The sequence below is a fragment of the Oncorhynchus masou genome, chromosome 24, assembly GCF_036934945.1.
Source record: "Oncorhynchus masou masou isolate Uvic2021 chromosome 24, UVic_Omas_1.1, whole genome shotgun sequence".
Lineage (NCBI taxonomy): Eukaryota > Metazoa > Chordata > Actinopteri > Salmoniformes > Salmonidae > Oncorhynchus > Oncorhynchus masou.
The window spans coordinates 43,402,530-43,415,970 of NC_088235.1; the positions used below are offsets into that span (position 1 = coordinate 43,402,530).

A 13,441-nucleotide genomic window follows, 5' to 3' on the forward strand; every position below is an offset into this window, starting at 1 on the left:
TCTGATTGAATAAATGGCCGTAAAAAAGCAAGGCTATTTAAGTGACTGCCACTTTAAAAGCTGTGAAGGTATTAGCATTCGGTTCTGTCCAGTGTGATTGCAAAATAATCCAGTGAGCTGTGAGTAAAAAAAGGGGAAAAACTGAAAAAGCTTCAGCTCGTTGTCCTGCCAAGTTCTGTAAAGGGAGCCCTGCCCGGTGAGATCCCTATTTCTGTGGCTCCCCCCTTTTCCCCTCTTCCCAGATCCCTCTCTTTTCCTCTCTCCCTCTCCCCTGATCACTCTTTTCCTCTCCTCCCAATCCCCCTCTTTTCTTATAGCCTACTGTGGATAGAGACGGAACAGGGACACATCTGGTCCGCTGCAACTGAATCTGGAGAGACAAACACCAACCTTTCACACAAAGGTAAGGAAAACCTAACCATTCAACAAGATCACAGGCTTGAGAAGTTTCGATTATTCTAATAAGGTTTTCATGTGATATGTCGGCGAGTAGACCATTGATAATGCAGGGTTTTACATTGTTATACTGTAGCAGAAGAGAATGGGGTACAATGCTTTCTTAACTATTTTTCATTCACCACTTTAGGAGCTTTAATGCATGTAGGTCACTGCACAGAGCTCTGTTACAGTTACCTCATAATCCGGTCTTAATGTTTTCTCACATTGTTTGGCCATAAGCAGGGAAAGTGTTTGGCCTTAGGCAGGGAAAGTGAGGGGAAGACTGATTGTATGGTTCATCTGCCTTCAATCATCACATCATAGTCACTTCCATTTCATAAGTTATGGTGCATTGTCCAGTATCCAGTGACAACTTGGCACTGCAACTTCAAACCGCTCACTACAGCTAATAATAATTATCTTGTTGTGATTTTGTTTGTATTCCGAGTTCAATAGATATCATTAGGACACTATTTAATTTGTTGGCTTGGGATAGTCTTCAGCACAAAACAGTTTTTGTGTGTTCTATTTTTCAGCTAACTTGGGTTCTCCTGCTGTCCCCTGCAGATTGACGAGGGATGTGTCTGCCTGGCCGGCACGGCAGCAAGGTCAATCTCTGAGTGTGCACAGAGTGACGATTCTCCCGGACAGTGTTGACTCTCCTGGTGTTCACAGCTGTTGTGGACTCCACCTGCACCCATCTCTCGCTCTGACGTCTCTGAATACCAACAAGGAGGAAGACACAGAAAGGCAGGCAGGCCGGCATTATGTTGGAGGAATTCTGTACCAGCAACACAGACGGGACAGAGACGAGTGCCGATAAGATAGATCATGGGATTGTAAGGCCCAGGAGCCCACATGGAACCCAGCGGAGAGTTAAAGTCCAACTACACTCTCATGACACAGACGCACCGCCACCGCCATTCCAACCGGATAAACACTCCAGCAATGGCTGCCGTTCAGTGGAGTCTCTGGATGCTGGATCGAGACAAAGAGTGTGTGTGACTGTGCGGCCTACCAGTAAACCTTCAGGCTGCTGCTGTGACGTAAGCCGCAGGAAGGGCCTTGGGCCTTGTGTACTGTGCTGCAGACAAAGTAAACCGACCACAGACGTCTGCAATGACTCTGACAGTATCACTCCAGTCCAGAGAGCAGGGATCTCACCTCAGACGTACACAGCGGATAAAACAGGATATGTTACACAGAGCATTGTGGGTACTGTAGTACATCATGGTACAGATGTACGTAGGAGTGTCAAGGAGTTGGAGTCGCAGGAGTTGTCTCCTCTGTGCAATGCAAGGACACTACCAGGTGAGGGCAAGAACTGGTTTCAGAGCTTGCTCTACTCTGGTACCTCCTTAGGTGATAGAGGCAAGGAGGCTGTAGGGGGCAAAGTGTCAGGCTCAGCATCCTCAGTCCCATCTTCCCCCACAAGAGTCGCTACGGGCAGCTTCGCCTTCTGTCTCGTAGAGGAGATGACGTCATCAACAGTCGCTGACACCAGCTGTGCCCACGGACTCAGAGATGGGCACATCAGCCCAGGGGGCAAGGCCAAAATGCAAAGGTGCTCTACACTGGCACTCCTTCCCACCAGCCCTCCCAAAAGTCCCACAGCTTTGAAGATGGCCTCAGACAATGGGTTAGGATTTGACTGCGAGACTGAGGATAGCTTTGTATATAATAAGAGGGAGCGTTCAACGGTCCTGGTCCGTAGGTTCTTGAGGGATAACCAGAGGGTGAAGAAGTCTGTGTGTACAGGGACTAGGGCAATCATCAGGACATTACCCTCGTGGAGGATCAGTGAGGAAGCGTGGGATGCTGTCTGCAGAAGGGACCGTTTCTCTGGGCCTAGTGAATACAGTCGCTTGAGTGGATACAGTTCAACCTCTCAGAGTCTACATCTGCAAGCATGTAAACCTCACCTTGGAAAAAAAGGAGACATGTTTTTTGAGGTAAGAACATACACAAAGTTAGCTTTCATGGTTCCATTGAGCAAAACTGTGTCACTTTTAGTTTAAAATGTAAAAGCCCTAGACTGCACTGGACTCACTCACTCGCTCGCTCGCACGCGCGCACACACACACACACACACACACACACACACACACACACACACACACACACACACACACACACACACACACACACACACACACACACACACACACACACACACACACACACACACACACACACACACACACACACACACACACACACACACACACACACACACACGGTGGGGCACAAAAAGGAAAAATGTGTGTGAAATCCCCTGCTACAGTATATAATAGTTACTACATACACTGCAGTGTGAGACAAAACTCCCGGAGCTGCAGGGGAAATGGGGGTTGGGGTAGCCGGGTAGGAGAGCAGAGGGGAGGGGTGGTTAAAAGTTAAGTAGAACACTAGAGGCCTGTATTATAGAGGGTGCGTCTCAAATAGCACCTTATTCCCTAAAGTGCATTACTTTTCAACAAAGCCTTATGGTGAAAGGTAGTGCACTATATAGGGAATAGGGTGCCATTTGAGATGTAGAAAGAGGGTCTGGGATTGCTTCTCTGCTCCAGTGGGTACACACCCAATGGAAAAGTTAGGCTACACCATTACATCACAATCACTTGGCAGATGGTTACAGTCTCAACCATGAGAAACAAATAAAGTCAGTGGAAAACAAAGCACACACAGTCCAGAGTTTGTTTTAAAGGTGTTGCCGAGTCAAAAACAACAAGCTTCAGGGGAAATGAAAGGAATAACTTACATACTTAGCCTACTTACTTACTGGTCCATAATTTGCTAATGGTTTGGCTGATAGACCCAGAGCAGGTCAAGATATTCATAACCTGTATGGAAAGAAGAACATCTGAGATTAGGATGATTAGAGAAAACTGGTGAAGGTGATGTTTGTATTGACTTAGAATAAATATATTTTACCATAATGGAAATAAGCCTTTGGGTTATATTTTGTTTTTCCCCCTCAATAATTTTGTGTGTATGTAAAGTTAATAAAAACAGGATGTGTGTACAGTGGTCCCACACAATAAATAGTTTATGAGTACATTTATAAAGAGGGGGATGAGTGGCATAAACTCAGAGGGGTTATGGTGGTTTAAAGTGTCAATCTGGGATAGAAACTAACTGCAGACCTCATTCAGTACTAATTCTGCAGTGGCAATAGAGTCGACCCTGACAGGAAACAATACAGTGGATTAGACTTCCACCTAGTGGTAAACTACATATTGGTCCATATTGAATCCTTGGAACAGAGAAGTGTCCAATCTGGAACACACTGCTGTTTGCTCCAGTCAAAGCAATAACACTTCTGAATCAACTTAGCAATAAATAACAGTCTGCGTTAAATACTTTATTCCTTGAATTTGGGCAATAACATTTAAATCTAATTCCAGTAAATTAATTGCACTTCTTTGAAAATAAATGATATGGCTGAATTCAATGGTTTCTTCTTTTTTATTACCGTGAACCTGCAACAAAGAAGCTCAGATGTGTGAGTGCATTTTGCATTTTGATTTAACTGGCAGCCATGGAAATTGAATTAACTCCAACTCTTGTTGTACAAGAGGTATTTGTACCAGAGGAGGCTGGTGGGAGGAGCTATAGGAGGATTGGCTCATTATAATGGCTGGAATGGAATCAATGGAACGGAGTCAAGCGTGTGGTTTCCATATGTTTGATGTGTTTGGTATGGTTCCATTCCAGCCATTACAATGACCCTGCCTTCCCATAGCTCCTCCCACCAGCCTCCACTGATTAGTACTGACCCGCCATGGTCTCAGCAGAAAATAAGACTTTAGATCCTGGTTAAGTTGTTTCTGTACAAAATAATGCCAGAATCTATGTCAGTAATCAGGTGATCAAGGTTAAAATAGGTCATTTTAGGGTTGGCTGAACTCATAGTCTACTACTTTTAACTGTGGGTCAGGGTTAAGGACAATTCAGAGAATTATTAGGGGAAGTTCTGTGAAAGAAAACATTACCATTGAAAATAACAGCTAGGCAATTGAATAAACAATTGTGATTGGTAATTGTGTGTGCATGTGTGCATGTCCTCTGTGTGTCTTGAGTGCACTCACTGCCGACCAATGTGTTAAAATAAGGCTTTGTTTATATAGTAAAGAGATTTTCACCCATCACCCAAACTGCAGCCTTTCGTAGGATGGCTGTGTGGCAAAAAAACATTGCTGTCTTGGTTTTGAAATACATTGGGATCAAATGTATTTACAGTATGATATGAAAGATGTAGGCATGTGTATATGAGCTGCAAACCTGGGATAACTATAGTTGTAACCAGGGGCTTTTTAGAAGTGGGGAGGACATAATCTTTTTATTTCTATATATATATATATATATTTTAATCCTGAAGGATAAACACTCCAACCAGTCTACCCGATTTCTCGGAGGCGTCTGCATGGTCCTAAAGCACACCGTTGCCTCGTTTTGTATCACATTCCAATGATAAAACCGGGGGGGGGGGGACAAAAATGCCATTTCAGAATGTGGGAGGGACATGTTACTGTTAGCATTCTCAGTATCACTTAACATTAAACTGTTCTTGTGCCTGTGTAATAAAACTGTAATTACTTTTGGAGCAACATTTTAGTAGCATGTTGTTATATAATAATTTGGTAATTGCATTTTATTGCATACAAATGAGAGTTTTGTAACTACTGCACACAAGAGGAAGGGACTGTGCTTTATTCCACTTATGTTATAATTCATTATTTATGCAATTATAAACCAATTTTCAAAGTCCTATGAGACAACAATGCTGCTATTGTAATAATTACAAAATTACTACACATGTATTAAAACTTGATGTTAATTGTTACTGTATTACCTTATGTCTCACTCATTGTGAAAATATACTTGTTAGTAATTTTGATGCTACAGAAGTGGTCTACTATAATGTTGAGGGGATTCCATGTCCCTTATGTATTTCATTCTAGAAAATAGGCTATATTAAGATTAATATCTAAGAGCCCTCCAAACCTTGTGCTTATTGTCATATATTTAAACTAATCAAACTAAGTGTTGTAGTTTTTAGTTCTTCATCAAATTTTTCGCAGCCATCAAATACATTTTGGTTTTCAAACAACTTGCATGTATTCAAATGTTATTTGGTTTTCTGAGAGGTATTCAACATTTGAGACCTTTATTTGAATATCAAAGAAAATAATTGCCTTTTAGTTGAAACTCTATATGAACTATATTTGACTACCTTGAGTATTTGAAAAGTTTGTATTTTCAAACAAACAAAAAAAGATAACTATTTTCTTCCCAGATCTGATGAGCTGTGATAATTTTCTCCCTGTATATTTTAGTTGAAGCCCACGGCATTGTCACGGCTGTCGTAAGAACAGTACCAAGGCGCAGCGGATGTTGAGTTCCACATATTTAATTCGAAGAGAAACTTAAACAAAACAAAATATATCAGATAAACAAACAACTAAACATGACTACGTGGTGCACAAACACAAAACTATATCCCACAAACACAGGTGGGAAAAATAGCTTAAATATGAATTAAATAAATACTTAAATACTTAAATATGATCCCCAATTAGAGACAACGATTACCAGTTGCCCCTAGTTGGGAATCATACAAAACACCAACATAGAAAATATAAACTAGAACACAACATAGAAATGTTCAACTAGAATATCCCCTAGTCACGCCCTGACCTACTACACCATAGAGAAACAAGGGCTCTCTATGGTCAGGGTGTGACAGGCATCTTGTATCAACTTCTGTCATCATGGATTTCTGACACCAAATCATTGCGAGAAAAAAAACATTGTATCGAAAAGACCTGGCTGTTTTTAATGCAAAACTGAGAACTGTAATTAGTCTATGCTTCATATCTATCTGCAACACACCATTTTGCCATAATGAGAGAGAGAGAGAGAGAGAGAGAGAGAGAGAGAGAGAGAGAGAGAGAGAGAGCTATTGAATGAACCCACAGAAGAGTCATTGGTGAATTACATCACAGTGGCTAATACTGGCTATGTAGTCACTGTAGTGGTTTACAGTAGGAGATGAGAGATGGTGATGTGTGTTTTATATATAAAGGTAATGTTATTTTCCTAATACCTCTTACTAATGTCCAGTCTCCCTAACCATATAAGGGGAGCTGTCCCAAAACACACACACACCCTTTCTCTCTCTCTCTCTCTCTCTCTCTCTCTCTCTCTCTCTCTCTCTCTCTCTCTCTCTCTCTCTCTCTCTCTCTCTCTCTCTCTCAGGTTTCAGACATGCTCTCCCTCTTCTGTCTCAAACATATCTCCCTCCTCTCTTCCTCTCTCTTCCACTACAAACTGGAACATACAGACATGACACGACTATTGTGGATTTACTGACTTTCATCAATTTTGGATGCTGTATCACATTAGGCATGATCTTCTAATGTAAGTCAGAATATATTTTCTCTTTCTTTCAGATGGTTAATTCAAAGAAAGCACTAGTACTTTACTAACATTTCTACCAAACCATGCATACTATAATCTTTGCTATTCATATCAGTGGGGATCGCTCGAATTAGAGTATGATTGTCTTTCTGATGGTAAATGTGGGTGCAATTTGTCGGTCTTCAGGCGGCTGGAACGTAATCCGAGAACCTTGATACTGATCGACTGTTTTGTAAAACCCTACCAGACATAGGCATAGTGTTGCTTATGACAGTTGCTCATGACAGTGTTGCAAGGGTTCCATACATCTTCTTCTCAACTATCGTTTCACAGGGTTTCATTAGAAAACATACCGTACATGCATCCTTGTGACAAGAGCTGCAGTATTATAGGCTATTGAAGGCTCTGTGGATGGCTGAAGTTTCAAGTTGTATTAGTTGTATGTACAGGATACACATGGTATACACTGTCCAATGAAATGCTCACTTGCAGGTTCCTTATCGACAATGCAAAAACAATAAGAAATAATACAAGTTAAGAATCTGAACATAAAGTTAATGTCTCAGTAGAATAGAATACAATTTTTAGCATAAGTATAACACAGGAAGGCACAATTTATAGTCCAATATTGACATGTTTTTTGGGGAAGGTGTGTGTGTGTGTGTGTGTGTGTGTGTGTGTGTGTGTGTGTGTGTGTGTGTGTGTGTGTGTGTGTGTGTGTGTGTGTGTGTGTGTGTGTGTGTGTGTGTGTGTGTGTGTGTGTGTTGATGAATATAGATCTGTATGGGTGTGTGCGTGAGTGAGTGCATGTGTGCTGAGGTGCAGAGAGTCAGAGCAGGTGGTCAGTCCAGTTCAAGTGTTCAGCAGTCTAATGGCTTGTAGATAGAAACATTCTCTGAGCCTGTTGGTATCAGACCTAATGCTCTGATACCGTCTGCCCAATTGCAAGGTAGTGAATCAAATCAAAATCAAATTGTATTAGTCACGTGACGAATACAACAGGTGTATTACAGTGAAATGCTTACTTACGAGCCCCTTAACCAACAATGCAGTTAAAAAAATATGGATAAGAATAAGAAATAAAGGTAACAAGTAATTAAAGAGCAGCAGTAAAATAACAGTAGCGAGACTATATACAGGGTGGTACCGGTACAGAGTCAATGTCCGGGGGCACCGGTTAGTTGAGGTAATATGTAAATGTAGGCAGAGTTATTAAAGTGACTATACATAGATGACGACAGAGAGTAGCAGCAGTGTATTAGAGGAGAAGGGGGGGGGGCATTGCAAATAGTCTGGGTGGCCATTTGATTAGGTGTTCGGGAGTCTTATGGCTTGGGGGTAGATACTGTTTAGAAGCCTCTTGGCCCTAGACTTGGCGCTCCGGTACCATTTGCCATGCGGTAGCAGAGAAAGCAGTATATGACTAAGGTGGCTGGAGTCTTTGAACAGCTCATGGCTGGGGTGTGCGGTGTCCTTGAGGATGCTGCAGGCCTTCCTCAGGCACAGTTTTGAGTAAATGTCCTGGATGGGTGGGGGCTCCCGCTGAAGGGCCTTGCGGTTATGGACGGAGTAATTCCCACACCAGGCCGTGATGCAACCGGTCAGGACGCTCACGATGGTGGAGCGGTAGTATTTGGAGAGGACCCAGGGTGGCATGCAGTACTTCTTCAGCTGCCTTAGGAAGTAAAGATGCTGTTGTGCCCTCTTGATAAGAGTGATGGTGTTGGTCCATATCAAGTCCTCGGTGATGTGGACGCTAAGGAACTTAAAACCGCTCTCTCTACTGCAGTCCCATTGACGTGGATCAGGGCATGTTCCATGCTGCTTCCTGAAGTCAACAATCAACTCCTTTGTTTTGCTGACGTTAAGGGAGAGGTTGTTGTCCTGGCACCACAATGCCTGTTCACATGATGGAGTTAGTGTCATGCAAAGCCACTTAGCAAAGGGACACCCATGGGGGCCCCCTGTGTTAAGAGTCAGTGTGGAGGAGGTGTTGTTGCTAGTCCTGACAGCCCGTGGTCTGCCTGTCAGGATGTACAGGATCCAGTTGCAGAGGGTGGTGTCCAGACCCAGGGCTCTGAACTTGTTGTCGAGCTTGGAGGGAACAATAGTGTTGAATGCTTAACTGTAGTCAATGAACAGCATTCTCACATAGATGTTCCTCTTGTCCAGGTGCATTACGGCTGTGTGAATAATGAAGGAAATGGCATCATCCATGGAGTGTTAGGCAAATTTGAGTGGGTCCAGTGTGCCTGGCATGCTGGCCTTGATGTGGGCCATGACCAGCATCTCAAAGCACTTCATTATGACCGGGGTGAGTGCGACGGGGCAATAGTCATTTGGGCATGTTACCTTGTCTTTCTTGGGGACTGGGATGATGGTGGTCTCCATGAAGCATTTATCAAATGTAGTAGGGTGTTCCCTCTCATCCCTCTAGACTAAACATACAGTATGTGTTCTGTTTCATTTAAACAGACAGAAATGTATAAACTGACTACATGAGTTTAACTTTTTATATATGAAAGGTATTTGACTAACACTTAACATTAATGTAACATTTCTAAAGGGGTTGTATAGAGTTTATCAGTCGTTTAAAGACAGGTGGTAATAAATAGTTATTACTATTTGAGAGAGAATGTTATTGGTTTAGACCTACAAATCATTGTACAAGTACTAGCAACAATCTGAATGGAAAGTAGGACTACAACTCACTTTCTTCTTTTAAATATTGAAACTTTACAAAATTGACAAAACCAAATATAATAACACTGTATATCTCAATAACCAAGGCTTTCTTCACATGCTCTGATATGAAAGAAATGGACTGGCAGATGCAAATATTAAAGGATTCTTTTTTTCTTTACCTTTATTTTACTAGGCAAGTCAATTAAGAACAAATTCTTATTTTCAATGACAGCCTAGGAACAGTGGGTTAACTGCCTGTTCAGGGGCAGAATGACAGATTTGTACCTTGTCAGCTCAGGGGTTTGAACTTGCAACCTTACGGTTACTAGTCCAACACTCTAACCACTAAGCTACATACAGCTCTTGACTTCCTCATGATCAGGACATAATGAAGGGAGAGCGGATGAGGAGAGGACACCACTATAGACAATTGTGATGCACCCTATGATCACTTTGAAATCGGCCAAAAATCCGGAGCTTTGAGAGAGAATGAAGAGATTTGACCACACAACTATTTGAGAAATGAGGTCCATTGATGGCTATTCTCCCAACGTCTGGGGAGGCCTCTGGTCCAGCCCAGCTCATGCTGGGTCTTATTCATTATTCTCCCAACGTCTGGGGAGGCCTCTGGTCCAGCCCAGCTCATGCCGGGTCTTATTCATTATTCTCCCAACGTCTGGGGAGGCCTCTGGTCCAGCCCAGCTCATGCCGGGTCTTATTCATTATTCTCCCAACGTCTGGGGAGGCCTCTGGTCCAGCCCAGCTCATGCCGGGTCTTATTCATTATTCTCCCAACGTCTGGGGAGGCCTCTGGTCCAGCCCAGCTCATGCTGGGTCTTATTCATTATTCTCCCAACGTCTGGGGAGGCCTCTGGTCCAGCCCAGCTCATGCCGGGTCTTATTCATTATTCTCCCAACGTCTGGGGAGGCCTCTGGTCCAGCCCAGCTCATGCTGGGTCTTATTCATTATTCTCCCAACGTCTGGGGAGGCCTCTGGTCCAGCCCAGCTCATGCTGGGTCTTATTCATTATTCTCCCAACGTCTGGGGAGGCCTCTGGTCCAGCCCAGCTCATGCCGGGTCTTATTCATTATTCTCCCAACGTCTGGGGAGGCCTCTGGTCCAGCCCAGCTCATGCTGGGTCTTATTCATTATTCTCCCAACGTCTGGGGAGGCCTCTGGTCCAGCCCAGCTCATGCTGGGTCTTATTCATTATTCTCCCAACGTCTGGGGAGGCCTCTGGTCCAGCCCAGCTCATACTGGGTCTTATTCATTATTCTCCCAATGTCTGGGGAGGCCTCTGGTCCAGCCCAGCTCATGCTGGGTCTTATTCATTATTCTCCCAACGTCTGGGGAGGCCTCTGGTCCAGCCCAGCTCATGCCGGGTCTTATTCATTATTCTCCCAATGTCTGGGGAGGCCTCTGGTCCAGCCCAGCTCATGCTGGGTCTTATTCATTATTCTCCCAATGTCTGGGGAGGCCTCTGGTCCAGCCCAGCTCATGCTGGGTCTTATTCATTATTCTCCCAACGTCTGGGGAGGCCTCTGGTCCAGCCCAGCTCATGCTGGGTCTTATTCATTATTCTCCCAACGTCTGGGGAGGCCTCTGGTCCAGCCCAGCTCATGCTGGGTCTTATTCATTATTCTCCCAACGTCTGGGGAGGCCTCTGGTCCAGCCCAGCTCATGCTGGGTCTTATTCATTATTCTCCCAATGTCTGGGGAGGCCTCTGGTCCAGCCCAGCTCATGCTGGGTCTTATTCATTATTCTCCCAATGTCTGGGGAGGCCTCTGGTCCAGCCCAGCTCATGCTGGGTCTTATTCATTATGGCAAAATGTTTTTCGGAAAAAAATGTCTTACGGAAAACAAAAATAAGCTGTTCTTATTGGACAAATCCAGGGAGCTGATAAGCAACCAGAAATAGCTAAACTTTATGTGTTTTTGGTTGTCGAGTCTATTAGACCATGGCCATTTCAAACTTATCTTTCAATGTATTGGCTAAGTTATTGATCCCACTTTGTAGTATACCCCTCAGGTATAGTCCCTCCCTGTTTAAATCCGTTTTCTTACGTTTGTTGCCTAACGGACATGACCCAGAGTTTGATAAAGCATGTGGCCGTGGAGCCTGTGGAGCTGTGCAGGTATCAGACTGTCTAAACATGGCTGATTGATCCTTGATAAGGATGGAGGCCGGGCCAGGCCAGTCCGGGCAAGGGGACGTACACGTCCTGGAAAACAAAATATTTAGTCAGCCCTGACGCTCTCCAGACCTGAGATGCATGCCATAGAGAGTGCTGGAGGAAAGAGCAAGTCACTTGAGCATTCAGATGATACAGTCGGTATGCTAAACTAAATGATGCACAGCCTGGTCTCAGATCTGTTTGTGCTGTCTTGCCAACTCCTATGGTTGTTGGTCATTGGCAAGACAGCACAGACACAACTGGGAGTCTGGGACGAGGCAAAAATGTGCTAACTTTGTCAAAGGTAGACTGGAAATAGGACATCATCATACAGTATTCATTGCCCACCGCTGCTAAATTGTTGCCACCGCTGCAAAAAAACATGTAATTTAAAATATATATATATTGCTGTCGATACGCGGTTTTAAATTAATAGTCCTTTGCTCAAAGACTGGAAGTCTAATAGAAGAGCTAGCATGTCATACCTGAGGGGTATACTACAAAGTGGGATCAATAACTTAGCCAATATATTTGCATAAATATTCTGAAATAACCTTTCATTTTTTTTGCAAGTAGCAATGCACCCCACCCTTGTCACCACTGCTGAAAGACATCCTCGGGGAAACACTGTCATCATACAATATGATTGGTGCAACCGTTGGGTTACAGAAATGAACAACAGCACAATTCAAATCTGTCAATAATGATGCTATTGACTTTTACCAATGTAGACATTTCTCAAGGCTTTTATATCAGGAAGCAAGAAGACAACCTGTTGTGTATGATATCTGCACATAGATATAGAAGTATGGAAGACATTCTATAAGAATTAACATGTGTGTGTGTGTGTGTGTGTGGTGCATGCATACGTCTGTTCATTAGTGCGTTCATTCATGTGTTGGAGAGAATAACATAATTTATGACTATGAGTTCCATACCCTTTAAAGGAACCGAAGGAGGATAAAGTGCTGTGAGGATGATGTGAATATAATTTCTGAATATTCGACTCCAGGGAGTAAATATTTGGTTTAGCTAAAGCACAATGTCTGTTAGGCTCTGCCAGCTGGATCTGCTTCCCTGACTTCTCTCTCTCCTCTCTCCCCATACTGACTTACAGCCAAAGGGGACTGGAGAGGAGGGGGGATGCGGGCTGGATGTCCTGGGTCCTACAGAGGGTTGGTGGAGGTTTGGGGCTAGAGGTCCTCAGGATTGGTGGTGATGGTGGTGGTAGGGGGTTGCTCCCTGTCTCCTCTCTCTCTCCCAACACTGGGTAAAATACACCGTTTGGGAGGGGCTATGGTGGTGGGCGCCCTCCAAGGGTGCTGACCTTCCCTCTCATCTTTCCACATACTGGCTAACAACCATCTCCCCAGGTTCAGAGGGTTTAGATAAGCAAAAAGGTGTGGGTCCGCACTCAGAAAGATGTCTCATAAAGCTTACTTCATTCTTTAATGTTTGTATTATTTTTACATGATCAGAGGGTTTACCTACAGCCAGTGGTGTAAAGTACTTAAGTAAATACTTTAAAGTACTACTTAATCTGTACTTTACTTTACTAAATTATGTCTGAGTGTCGGAGTGTGCCCCCAGCTATCCGTAAATAAATAATAAATATAAAAATTGTGCCATCTGGTTGGCTTAATGTAACGATGCTTAATGTAAGAAATTTGAAATGATTTATACTTTTACTTTTGATACTTAAGCATTTTTTATTTTATT

The 13,441-nt window shown here is 43.4% G+C and overlaps 1 protein-coding gene across 1 annotated transcript in view; it reads left to right on the forward strand.

Annotated features, from left to right (window-relative positions):
- The first annotated feature begins 252 nt into the window (after positions 1-252).
- LOC135512220 (1-phosphatidylinositol 4,5-bisphosphate phosphodiesterase epsilon-1-like) overlaps positions 253-13,441 on the forward strand; it is a 44,208-nt gene continuing 31,019 nt past the window's right edge. The window contains exons 1-2 of the mRNA XM_064934001.1: positions 253-403; positions 975-2,390. Of these exons, the coding sequence (XP_064790073.1) occupies positions 1,206-2,390 (1,185 nt within the window). The 5' untranslated portion in view covers positions 253-403; positions 975-1,205. The remainder of the gene's footprint in view (positions 404-974; positions 2,391-13,441) is intronic.